We start from the raw sequence: 13,459 nt of genomic DNA, 5'->3' as shown, positions 1-13,459 counted from the left end.
AATTTCCTGCCCCATTCCTCCCAGTTCGTGGGAGCACTGATGAGAGACCCTGCAAAGGTCTCCCCCCCCCCCTCTCCCCCCTCTCCCCCCAAGGGCAGAGTTTTCTTCATGGGCCACACGAACACACCTTTGTGCATTTCTAGGAGAGGTATAATTAAATATGAATCATTCTCTCTCTTCTCTCTCGGAGACCCAGAGCAGGTGTCGGGCCCTTGCTTCCATCCAAACCCTTTAATGACTAAATTGGGGCGATTAATTACCCTGATCGGTGACGGTAAGCACCACCTCGTCAACCTGGACTCTCGGCGGTGTAAACAAACCGGACCACTCGTCCTGAGGCTGGCGGCGCTCCACCGGAGAAGCCGCCTCTTCTCCGGTATTCGAGCACTAGCCCGAATCGTACAGTGGATGTAAGAAGGAGGAGTCTGGCAACCAGTTAGCATGGAGAGTAGCGGCACCCGAACTGGATCAACCTTGAATCTTTGGCTAAAAGACAACCAACCGCTCCTCTCCCCCGACCTCTCTCTGGGCTCGCTGCCCTCCGCCTCCCCTCCACCTGCAGCAGTTTGTCAGGCTGCTTGGGCTAATTACACATCTCATTACAACACCCCCCCCCCCCCCCCCCCCCTCCCTCATGGAGTGGGCCTCCATGATTCAGGCGGAGGCGGTCGAGAATCAAATAACAGGTCCCAGAGCCAAATTACAGACACCCTCCATAATTACCTACAGAAGAAAATGCTTCTCGTATTTGACTGAGAGCAGTGATGGGGTAAGTAATCGGGGGGATATTTGTGAGATGCACCCGGTTACCTAACCGGATGGATGCGCTTCAGCCACTTCATGCACTGCAGCCCCCCCCCCCTTGCTGCAGCGCTGCCAGCACCAGGGTTCCATTGATATTTGCATTTGTCGAAATGTTCTATTTAATATGATCTCTTCTCTGGCCTTCTGTGGCCTTCCTGCTGACGTCACTGTTTGGTGGGTAAGGCAGCTGGCTGGGTGCAATTCAACGGGAGACCCCCCCCCCATCAGCCCATGTGTTTCTATGTGATTGTGCCTGTGTATGTCGCCTTTATTCGCTCGTGTCCTGTCTGTCTGTCTCTGTAACCGTTTTCGACTTTGTTAAAGTGTCTTTGAGACTACTATAAAAGCGCAATATAAATCAAATGCATTATTAGAATCCACAAATTCTAACCGCGCGGCCAGTGCACCGACGTGCAAGGAGTAGCGAGGACCCGGCTAACGGAGCCGTTTGTTACGATATCAACTGCGTCAGCGTGTGGAGAAACACCGGATGGAAGTAGAGGGGAGGCAGAGCTGTGTGTGAACACAAATGTGACATTCACAGACCTAGATGAGAGACTACCTCTCCGTTCTATTTGTTCTCTGTTTGTTTACCCCAATGGGCGGAGAGAGGCCACCGTTCGTTTCTCTTGTGCGTCTAATTCCTCCGGCTATCCAAAGCGTTTTGTACATTTCCACAGGACGAATCCCGTCGTGTCCAAACGGCCGTCTTTAATTCCAACTGCTTCACTTTTCCATTTCTAACGCTGCAGATTCATTCTAAATATCGTATTATTGGTACACTCGTGAAAAAAGGGTGACTTGAGAGTAAAGGCGAATGAAAACAGAGTCTGTGTCTCTACGGTTTGCTGCCTTCACTCCATTAGTGGGCCTCGTATGGAGAGTTTCTACCTCGGAGTATTTTTTCCCTCCTCATCCGCTGTGACGGCTACAACACCACAGAAGAACACCTGCCATCACCTGCCAAGGGAGGGTGGGGGGGGGGTGGGCGAGGAGAGCACTTCCTCTGTTAGACGGTGTGAGCAGCGCAGTGGGTTGGTTCAAGGGATTTGAGATTTGGGGGGAAAGGCGGAGACACAGATGGGATGGTGTTTGATGTGTTATTCGGGTGAAATAAACGCTTTTCTTTGTAATGTCTTGTGAATGTTGTCTTACAAAGGCCCCCCCCACTCAACGGAAGAAACAACAAGCGCGCAAGTGCGTAGTTGACACGGTTACCGTGGTTACTCTGTTACCGGCGGAGACTCCTTACACGCTCAGGTTCTAACGAGGGCTCTGAATAATTAATGACCACAGAAAGCGAACGCTGCGATGCGTCGCGGAGGGCGCCAGCGGCGACACGAGGCCGCGTCCGGCAAATCCAGCAGAGCCACAAAGAAGAGACGCATAAGCAGCCTTAATCTGTCTCTAGCTATTTCAGATGAATCATTGTTATTTCAGCGCACCCGTCAAGTTCAGGAATCAGGAATCAGGATTAGTTCCATTGTCCCCCCCCCCCCATGAGGCCTAACTCAACTCATCGGGCCGTGTTCACATTATGTAATCACATCTGTTAACTGATGTAAGGGAGTGCTGAAGGAGGATGCACAACAGAGGGATCTCTCCTTGAGTCTTTTCATATTTTGTTTCCTTTCTGTGTTGAAATGCTGTTGAGAATGAAGATTGATGACCTTTGTCGAGTCAGAAAGCCTGTCACTAATAAGTTAATTAATATTCCCCGGTTATATCACATTGATTATGACATTCCACTTCCCTCTTGACTCCATTACCGTAAACACCTATTTAATTTCATCTACTATATTACTGCTGGTCAGACTTTGCCACGTCATGTCCACACGTCCAGTAGCAGCAGGGACATTTAACAGAAAATGTCCTCTTGTAGCGCTGCTGGAACAAAAAGTATTTTGTGCAAACTCTTCAATTAAAGTAGAGATGTTTCACGGTTGGTTTCACAGTGCTGGCAGTTAAAGAGCCATGCTACTACTGTTTCACCATTATTTAAGGTCTACAGTGACCTTCTTCCCAAAGAATACCGTGTAAATCTTCTATTTCAAACCTTCGCTCTCATAAAGTTTTGACTCTGTTTAGTCATTTATGTCAAATCCAAATCCGCAAAACTGGCGAAGAGAAACCCCCAAATCAAGAAAACATGTTCTGGGAGACAAATTATCCCCAAATGAGGGTTGTAAAAGTGACACTTTGTTCTTTTAAAATCGTGGTATTTCTGAATTGAACCCCTTTGTAGCCATTTGCACAACAGCAGGCGCAAATCTTTGCCTTCCACACATGTACGGAGCTTTCAGAACGCCATCACCGCTTCACCACGGAGGGATAAGGGCGGCGGTGGAGCCAGTTGCTGTGGCGAAAGGGGGGAAAACCACCACCGTACTTAGCGGGAAACGCTTGGCGACGAGCTCCCCCCCCCCCTCAGAACCACTGGCCCTTCAGAGTGTCCCCGGCGAAGCCACCCGCGCTGACCTTCTGAAAGGCGCCGCTCTGCCAAAGAAAAGCAAACACCTCATTTATCTGCCGGGCCAATGCAAAGAGCAGCTGCCTGGGGAGGGAGAGGAGAGGGGGGGGGGGGCTGGCTGGCTGGCTGGCGTTTCTGACAAGATGAGCAGCCTGAGCTCCTGGCTTTGCCGCTTGGACGTGCACGGCTGCTGGATGGTGAGAAGGCGGAAAAAACTGGGGGAACTCGAGCACCTCCACCTGAGCAAAGCGACACTTCGTCGAATCGAAGTCTTGAGAAGTCATTTAAAAAAAACGCTAATTTTATTCCAGCTTTTATTTTTCAAGTGCCACACAACCCGATGAGCTTCTCCTGCAGGGGTCGAGGGAGGAGAACCGGCAGCCAATTAAGGCCGTTTGTAGTAATGCACTACAAGCAACAAGCGGCGTGATTGCTGCGGCGTGAGGCGATGGCGTGAAGACGCTGCCCCGTCTAAGATCCTGATTAGGAATAAATAGCGTAATCAAGCTGCGTGATTGCGGGACCGGCCCTCTTGGGGGAAAAAAAAAGTTGGATTGTAACCTTGATGCGTGTAGAGGAGGAAGGAGGAGGGAGAAAGAAGGAAGGAAGGAAGGAAGGAGGAAGCAGGAGGGAGGACAGAACGGGGTGGGGGGGGGGGGTTGCAGAAATGAGACCACACACAAACAATTACTGACCTGCGAACTTTAAATCCACTCCACATCGCTCTCCTGCCGCCTCGGTGTGTGCAAACTCTACTATCGTCGATTCTATAGGTTCATGGGGGGTGGGGAAACGTTCTCCTAATAAATCACAAGGGAGTGTGCTACTCGGACTGTGTTGCAATTCTCGTGCACCAAAGGCACAAAAAGGAAGCGGCGTGCACGGTGCACGGTGGAGCGTGCACAATGAGGCCAACGAGGGGAAAAACCTCCTCTCTCCACAGCCGCAGACAGCGACGTCTCTTTGGAAAAGCTCCGGGAGGCGGCGCGTTCGACCCTCCCCTCGTTTACTGCTGAGCCGGGGCGGTTTGACGTGGGGTGGGATGTGGTGGAGGGGGGGGGGGAGATAACCTCAGCTTCGGAGTGTCTCCGTCTGTCAAAACAATGAAGGTCACGCTAAGACGAGGCCCAATTAGGACCCGGCCTCATTCGCCTGAGGTGTCTGCAGCCCTGCAAGCTTAGACGGGCCTTGTGATGTTCTGTGTGTGTTTTTGGTGTGTTTGGAGGCGCGTGTGCACATGGCGAGCGGGCGGGCGTTGGCGCGTTTTGAGGGCACACGTCGTAGTGTGCGTTAAAGCAAAGAAAAGGGCATTAGCAGAGAGGCCTTTTGCTTTTTTTAAACTTTTGGGGCAATAATGTAGCTGCAGGACGGGGAAACACATAAGATAAGAAGAGTCACAGTCAAACAGTGATTATCCATCAGTGAACGCAGTAGAAACGTGTGCCCCCCCCCACCTATGCACAGACAGACAGTGGTCAGTGATCAACGGCTAAGCCAATAGTCCAGTGCGCGGAACAATCCATCACAGACAGCAGTCCCCGATCAATCCGAGCACAGAGCTGGACCTTCGGGGATAGCAGTGCTCTCCAACGAAGAGGGGACACACACACACACACACACACACCGGCCTGGTCTCAGGCATCAGTTGCATCGGTTCTGAGACTGAGAGCGGTTGCTAAATTCAAACAACTGTGACAGTAATTAATGATTTAAAGGCTCTTTTCGTCGAGTCCTGACGGATCTTACTGGCACCGGGATCCGATCGGCCGCACATCAGGCCGAAGGGGGTCCGGCCCCCGGTCCATTCCGGCACAATTTAACAAACCGAGTTCTCCGTCATCTCCCGCCACCCACACGGGAGGTGAGAATCCTGTTCACTTACTGCAAATTTAAACCCACAAACTTTATGTATTTTCCTACTACTACTACTACAAAAAAACACTTTTTAAATAACAAGATGTCAGGGGACTTTGCTTGTGAAGAATATCTTTGATTCTTTTTTTAATCTCTTCTGGCATGAAATCCTTTGATTTGAAAAAGCAGCCGATACATCAGGAAGGATGAGCGCCAAAAAATAACAAGGAGATGTTTTAAAATGTGCTTTTCCACCGACCAGTAACAGTCACTACTTTGACCACAACATAAATGACATCAGGCAAGTTCGCATTGAAGTGTGGAGTGGACATTTGTGAGGTCATCTAATCAGATTGGGGGGGGGGGGGGGGGGACACAAAGGGGACATATGTTCGGTCTGGGTTTGACCTAGAGGAGATGTCCGGTGATGCGAGAGAGGATGCAGAATCAGGGCGAAAGAAGGTGTGTGAAATGAAACACACACACACACACACACAAGCAGAGAACACACACTCGCACAACGCAGCGCTTTGATTAGCATCTTTCCCGACTGACTCGCGATCGACCGGCCGCGGCGACGCCTCTGCGCTTTCTGCATTTTCCACAACTTACTCTCCCTCTCCATTAATTCCTGCGGCGTGACACTTAATTACGAGACGAAGCCCGTAAGCACTCGGGCGGTTCATTCGGGAGTGTCGCGGCGAGGGGAAATATGTCTTTGGAGCTTCTGCACAAAGCACCAGAACATGGTCATTGTCCAGGAGCCTGGTCCATAAGAAAGTGCGGCCACGGAAAATGACCTCCATGTTCAGGCGGGTGGGTCACCTCGTTTCCATCCTGATTTGGGAAGCCAATAATTGGGTTTTTATTTTTATTTCTTTGCTTGCTCTGTGTTGACTAAACGCAGCGAAGGCCATTTGAATAGAAATTAGGCTTTCAAAATGTAATTGTCTCGTGAACAATGAGAGAAACACTCGCAAAATAAATGTCCTTCCTCTTCAGAAATTGTCACACATTAGGCACAGGCCTGGTGTAAAAAGTGCCATGTCCTTACTCGCTCACCCTCCAGACACACACACACACACACACACACACACACACACACAGATACATCGGCGTTATGCCTCTGTGCTTTGAAGGCAGCATGCGTCGTAGAACCATGTAAAAACCACTTTGGGGGCGCATTGGCAGTCTTATTACGGACTGTAAAACGGGCGGTGACTCTACTGGTAGGTCATGTGACCCGCCACCAGCCTCGCAAATTCCACCTTAGAAAAAATTAGATGGTGTTCCCAGTTTTTCCATTCGGCACGGAGCGAATGCTCAATGGGGAATTAAAGTCTGGTTGGCACCGGTTACCACAAAATTTCACTGCTGCTCATTGTAAAGAGACAAGTTCAGAATAAAGAGGAAGGATGAATGGGTGGATGGACAGATAGATAGGTTGATAGATAGATAGATAGATAGATAGATAGATAGATAGATAGATAGATAGATAGATAGATAGATAGATAGATAGATAGATAGATAGATAGATAGATAGATAGATAGATAGATAGATAGATAGATAGATAGATAGGTTGGTAGATGGAGCGAAGGATGGACGGAGATACAGACAGACGGGTGGATGTCTTGTGGTTAATGATTAACTGTCCACAGAGAATCTCTTACTCTCTTTTGGGTTCATCACACACCAACAACTATCTATACTTCTACAGGGTCAAACCTCTAAATGAGACCATCTGCTGATACCCATCCGTTGGCCAAAGTGACATGGACCACACATCCAGGTGCCACACAAAGGCACATTTAGTAAATGCTCTTTTTGAGGACCAAAGGTTGGTTATGGGCTGCCTTCTATGTCTTTTCACTCGCCCAGCCGTGTCTCCTAGAAATGATTGCACATTGCAACAATACTGAACTGTTAATTAGGTTTCTAGGGTAACCTACTTTATCCTGGATTACTTTTGACCATTTAGGAATAACGAGATCACCTCAAGTCTGCAACAGCCGAGGTCGACTCGACTGAAGGATGAACAACAAAACGTGGCATCCATCCGGGGGGGGTTGCTTTGCCTCTGCGGTGTAAACTAAGTACTTGTGTTGCGTTTCAAACTTTGCTTTAGACTGCACCCCCTAAATCTGGGAGCAAATGTGTTTCCCTAGGAACATATTTAAGGTCTAATTTACTGTAGAGAAGTGTTATCATAGAACAAGTTGTGCGTGGCTCCAGGGAAACACCTACACACAGCACATTCATGATCCTCAAGGGATGAATCCAAATGTCTTTGGTGATCCAGACTTTTCCTTCAACATCACCATGACGCTGACATTTTTTTGTTTTTCAGTGATTACTATTAAATAAATGCATCGTTTTTTTACTAGAATGTAAGAAGCACGGAAAAGTAATCCAGTGACGTGAAAACATTGAAAGGTGGTATTACCTCAACAATATCGAGATTTAAGAGAATTGTGATTCACCGCTCTGCGCCGTCGGAGAGACAGACGGAAGGATTAGAGGAACCTGTTCTTTATGGTTGGTGTATGAAATTAAAGCCACAACAGATATTTCCCCACGCCCCCAAAACAAAATACACCAAGAACAAACCTTTTGAAGCCAGAAATGACAGAAATAATGTGCAGAAGCAGTCCATGCGTGAAGCTCTTTGGTATTTTGTCATTCAGTATGGACTGGAATTATATGCTGGAATAACACAACGGAAGGAAAGTCCCATTGTATCAGACTTTGTGAGACTCCAATTATTAACCGATATCAGAAGCAACAACAAAACAAACGAAGCCACCACATGAAATATGACGGAAGTGGATCAGGGTGCAAAGGACCTGGATGAAATGAATTATCCAACTTTGATATTCCCGCCCTTACGTTGATGCGATCGCCCCCCCCGCAGCCCCAGAGCCGGATCTCTATAAGTATCCCACCTGGTGCCTCAGCTTCACACAAAGCCCCCGGTGTGTTGACTCCAGGCGGGCAAGGTGATTTAGAGGAAGACGCACCAAATTCCCCCCCCCCCCCCCCGCAGCAGCAATGGCTTATAGCGCTCTCCTTCTAACCACTTATGTCTCCATTTACTTGAGCCTTATAGCTCCCCGTATTTTTTTGTTTTTTTTTGTTCCTCACACCCGAAAGGTTCCTTTTGTACCTCTGCAAATTAAAACTGAAGCCGCAGCGGGAAGCCGGAGAGAGAGCGCCGGTCCATCTGTGGTGTTCTGAAGCGCTGCCTGTTCATCGGAGTCTGTGCGCCGATGGTGCCGGGGCGTTTACTTCATATAATGAGCGCTGCACCACGGGGGGAGAAAAATAAAACTGGGGGGGGGGGGACACAGGCAAAGCTGTCCGGTTGCTGAAACCACAAGAAGGGCCCCACGGGGAGCTTCTCCTGATTCAGACAGGGAGGCTCTCACATCACGTCATGACGAACAGCTGTTTGCTGCTCCTGCGGGGGCTTGGGGGGTGGGTTTCATGAGGTGAATGATGGGGACCTAATCCAATTCAGCTCTACTGACATGCCCCCTGACTTTGACAAAGCCGGCCTCACAACCAAGTGGTGAGACAAAGGAAGAAAGGTAGAAAGCCCCCCCACCCCCTCCCCCAATCACTGCAAGATCATCCACTGTCTCCCTGTCATTAATTCAGCAGACAAAAACTGTTACCAGATGTCTTTAATTATTTATAGTTTTTAATGGGGAAAATGCTTCCTTTAAATAATACATTTGGTGGGAGAGAGGTGCAGAGCTTGGTTTGGGTTGGGGGGGCTTTGATGAATATTCAAGAGGTGCGTCTGGAGAGATTGTGGTAAACTACCTTCTCCCCCCTTCCCCGCCCCCCCCTTGCTCTAAGCCCCCCCCGGGCTTTGTTTGCTCTGACACCGGCCATGATGGCCCAGCTGCGCTGCTCATTTGCTCGGCTGGAGGTGCCCTGTCTACAGCTCCACGCGGCTAACGCCAGGCTATTAAATGATTAGCCACAGCAAAGCGAGCGGCGGCCCACTTAGGCCCGGCTCCATCTGCTAGGCGGTGTCAGGGTGGAAGGAGGACACTGGGGATGGGGGTGGACTGTCGATCAGGAAGATTGACGTCCTCAGCTAAGGTACAGCCTTCATTAAGGCAACGAAACGAGCCAGTGACCAGGGGGGGGGGGGGCGCGCAGCTGAAGATGAACTACGGGTCAACAGAATCCGCTGCCTCACGCGTGTGCATGTGACGCGTGTGCATGGGCGGACGGTACAAAGCGCACCCTCGATCGTCCATATCCAATCGGAGAGGTGTGTGAGTGTTTTCTGGGCTTAATTGGATCAGGGATGTCTAACTCTACCAATTAGTCTCCCTCTGAAGGAACCCAGCAGCGTCCCTTCTTCCACCACAGTCTAGCGAAGCTGCGAAATATGCTTCAAGCACACAGTGAGCGACACGCAAAACAAACGCGCCACAGTGAACGTCTCATCTCCCTCTATAGACTTCCAAGGATTAAAGCCATCAGCGGCAGCGTGGCGCCACTCGCCTCCGACCATGGGATTGGTGGCTGGGGGTCGTCCGACCATCTGGACGGCGTCACTGAAGCCCAGAGATCCTCCGCGGCAATACTGAGCAGTCGCCCGGCCGCTCTTCCTCGTTTGAGCACGGCAGAAGGTTCATTGTAGGAATATTAATGTCTCGCTTTTGAAGAATAAAAAAAAGCGAAAGTTTTCCATTCTCTCGCTTGGTTACGGCTCAGGTGCAAAAATTTTAATTCTCGCCCATTTCTCGTCTGACGCTACAAGCAGCCGCGTGGATGAGGCGCATTTTGGAAATATGTGAAAACACAACCTTGTGCAAAGAGCAGATAATTCTATGAAATCATTCCAGCGTGTTACCTCCCCCGCACTCTCTTTCTTTCATGCTCCTTTCAGCCTGTCTTTCTCCGAAGGTCTCGGCGCTGCTCTTGGCCTTAGCCGCGGTTGGAGTCAAGCCATCGGGAAGCAGTGAACCTCGCTCCGAAGGCACATTGTTCGTCCATTGTGATGCCTCATCACACACAGGATGGGAAAATGGGGGGCAGTGAACTGGTAATAGCGCAGAAAGGAACACCTCTTCTGAGAACAATGGCGGTATCGGCGGACCTCTGCCGAAGTGATGGAGTTCAACCGGAGCGGGACGAGAGAATGCGAACAGACGGCGAATGCAGGGTTGGGGGGGGGGGGGGGGGTGGGGGTGTAAGACGATCGGAGCAACAAACATGGGGATTTCCTGCAATATGCATGAGAGGGCAAAAGGCCGAGGGGAGCAGGAGGCTGCAGGACACGTAGAAGACAAAATAAATGTGGTCCAGGTAGTTCACAAACACTAAATCACTAAAAACACAAAAACCTCAAAGTGGCAGAGCAGGTGACCAGCTCACAACAACTCACTCAAACACACACACACACACATAAATGAAGGCCTACGCATGGCTGCTCAGCTGGTGAGAAGGGAACATCTCATCTCCAGCGAGAAACAGAATGGTGCTGGTTGTGTCTCGGTATGGGTTGGGAAGCCAGATACAGGACGGCCCAGGTGTGGGGCCACAGGAGGCTGGGGGGGGGGGGGGTTATGTAGCAGGGCAGGGGAGCACGGGGATCGATCAGCGGATAGGCCAGACTACACGGCACAGAGAGAGAGAGACTGGGAACCATTTCACAAACTGCTTGGCAGAATCTCTGCTTAATTTCCCAGCGGTGGGAGGGGGTGTGTGTGGGGGGGGGGTCCTACCCTCACTGCCTTCCTCCACCTGGTATCCGAAACGCCTCCCACACTGGCCAGATGGCCCACAGATGCATGGACCTCGGTTAGGGGGGGGGGGGGGGGTAGTTGCACGGCAGCAAAGTCCCCCCCCCACCCCCGGGCAAGAATGATTGAGGGACCCATTCCAGTGTCTAATAAGGTCCAACAAGAGGTGATGATGATCACACAGATCCAAATCTTGCAGTGACCCTGTTAGGCTGAGAATCCTCTTTTTTAACTTGCTCAACGTTTCTCCCAAAGTGGGGGCTGCTACTTCAGCCTGTCACATTAATTACTGGTTAACAGTATTACTTGTTAACAGATGCCCCATAACTGGATATTCATGGCATCATCCAAACGGACAGGAAAATCTCAAAAGGGGTACAATCTGGCAATAAAATAGTTAATGTTTGTTTCCTATAAAGCCTTTTCCTCTATTTGGGTGCAAGAGCATCATGAATAAAATAAATTGTTATGAAATCAAAATGCATTTCTGACATGGCAAAACGATTAATCTGTTCCACAAAATGAAAATCAACCTCATGCAAGCAGTAACTGGAGCAAAATAAAGTGTGTTCAGGGGTAATTGAATAATAACCTTACAATATCTACTCTCCTCTTATCCACCTTGGATTCCATAGATCTTTGTCTTTGAACAGAATTGAGAGGCTCACCTCCAGTTGTCCTGAACGTAAGCTGAAAGCCACCTTCTTATCCACCGCAGCTTTACCAACTAGACCCGCAGTCTGCAAATGCGTTTAGTCAGAAGAAAGAGCAACTTGCGCCACTCCGCCTCACCTGCAAGTGAGGTCCGATCCGTGGGAATGTGGAGCAGCGCGAGCCGCGGGTCTGACGCGGTGCAGGTGGAGGAGCGCCGCAGCCGAGCGCAGCTCCGGCATCCAACAGGAGAAGAAGAGAAAAAAAACCCGAAACAGAGCAGTAGTGGGCTCTGTGCGCGAGGCACGCTTATCGGTTCTGTGCACGGTTGGTCTCGAGCGTGCGTCTTCCGCGGGCGGCGGGGAGGCGGAGGAGGAGGAGGAGGAGGAGCGCCGGGACGGTGCTCACCTCGCCAGCAGCTGAGCGCTACTGAACAAAAGAGCGCTCCGAAGGCTCCGTGTTCAAATAGAGGTGGGCGGGGGGAATGGGGGGGGTGACGTAGACCCCTGAAGTTTTATGCATCCCGCGACATCGCATTTCGGAAACTTCGTTCCAAAGCGCCCGGTGGCTGTGACCGGATTACCGGGGGTCTCTCTGACTGGCGACCCCCGTTAGGTGTGATATGAATGACGCAGCCTTTAGTCCGGATCCAGGGATGGAGGGAGAGGGGGGGGGATTTAACAATGTGATTTGGCATCCCAGGGATACCGCAGGGTCCATAATCCCATAATTTTGCTTTTGTCTGAGCGCCATTAACCACCTCTGGGATAGAATTACATTGTTTGGCTTTGTGGCATTGACCTGAGGTTTGCTCGCTGTGGCTTAGACTATCAAATTAGATGCAGGCTCATATTGGATTGGGATTGAGTTGGCGGGCCGCGTGGAGGCCTGCTCGGTGCGCTTATAGGTCCTTAAATGGCGGTTAACATGCAAATCCTCATCACGGTAAGAAAAGGTTCGGTTAAGGGGATGCCTGCAGTCATTTAAAAGAGCCGTGTTTACATTCAGAGGCAAGGGGGGGGGGGGGGGGGTTACCACTTTGTTGCAGATATAAAATAATGACCCCCCAGGAGACGGCGAGGCGCACACGCAGAGATTAACGCTTAGGTCAGCACAGTTGTGTGTTTTAAGCCTTTTTTTTGTTGATTTAAAAAAAAAACATTCTTTTCACAATGTGTGTATACTTTGGATGACTATATGGATGAATTACAAAAGAGGCCGAATGGACATAAAAGTGTCTCACAAAAGCCACACCAACAAAATGTTGCTCAAAATGACCACAAATAAACATGAAATGACTAAAAAGAGACGCAACACCGCTGCAAAGTAAGAAGGACACCACAAATAGATTTCCAATCTTTGCAAAGGTGCAAAACAATCAAGAAGAGATACAAAACAAGATCAAAGAGACACAAAATGACGTCAAAGACACACAATGACTACAGAAAACATCCCCAAAAGACACTGAAAGACGATGCAAAGGGCCAAGAGATGCAAAAGGGACACAAAATGACCACAAAGAGACACAAAACGACAACAAAAAAGGGCTTGATGACTGGAAAGTCTCGTTGTTTTGACTCATCAGAGGTGGTAAGTGCCCCTCGCATGTCTGTGCCCGGGGGCCCATTGTCTCATAATAACCTCATGCTCGAGAGGGGAGGTTGTAATGAAGGTCACTGAAGGGGGGGGTGTAGTGCTCCATTGCAGCCACTCAAGACTCAAGGAGCTGTCCGTGGTGCTGATCGGGTTCAGCGTAGCTACATCACAGTGCTGCTTTCAGATGGAAAACACGTGTCAGCTGAGGATACACCGTGAATAAATCATTGCCAGCTCAGTCGTGAATGTTGCATGGAGAAATGTCATCCAATATCTCAGCTTCAAAAGGATGCTTTTCACTGTAAAATGTCTCACCTA

The 13,459-nt window shown here is 49.8% G+C and overlaps 1 protein-coding gene across 2 annotated transcripts in view; it reads right to left on the bottom strand.

Moving 5' to 3' along the window:
* Nucleotides 1-11,981, bottom strand: part of ncanb (neurocan b) — a 91,986-nt gene extending 80,005 nt beyond the window's left edge. Inside the window, exon 1 of one of the 2 annotated variants that reach the window (XM_062563354.1) lies at nt 11,687-11,981. In XM_062563354.1, the coding sequence (XP_062419338.1) occupies nt 11,687-11,787 (101 nt within the window). In that variant the 5' untranslated portion in view covers nt 11,788-11,981. The other variant, XM_062563355.1, reaches the window with a different exon arrangement.
* Nucleotides 11,982-13,459: the final 1,478 nt, after the last annotated feature.

This window comes from Pungitius pungitius, chromosome 7 (assembly GCF_949316345.1).
Source record: "Pungitius pungitius chromosome 7, fPunPun2.1, whole genome shotgun sequence".
In the NCBI taxonomy this organism is placed as follows: Eukaryota; Metazoa; Chordata; class Actinopteri; order Perciformes; family Gasterosteidae; genus Pungitius; species Pungitius pungitius.
This window is presented reverse-complemented; position numbering and strand designations above follow the sequence as displayed.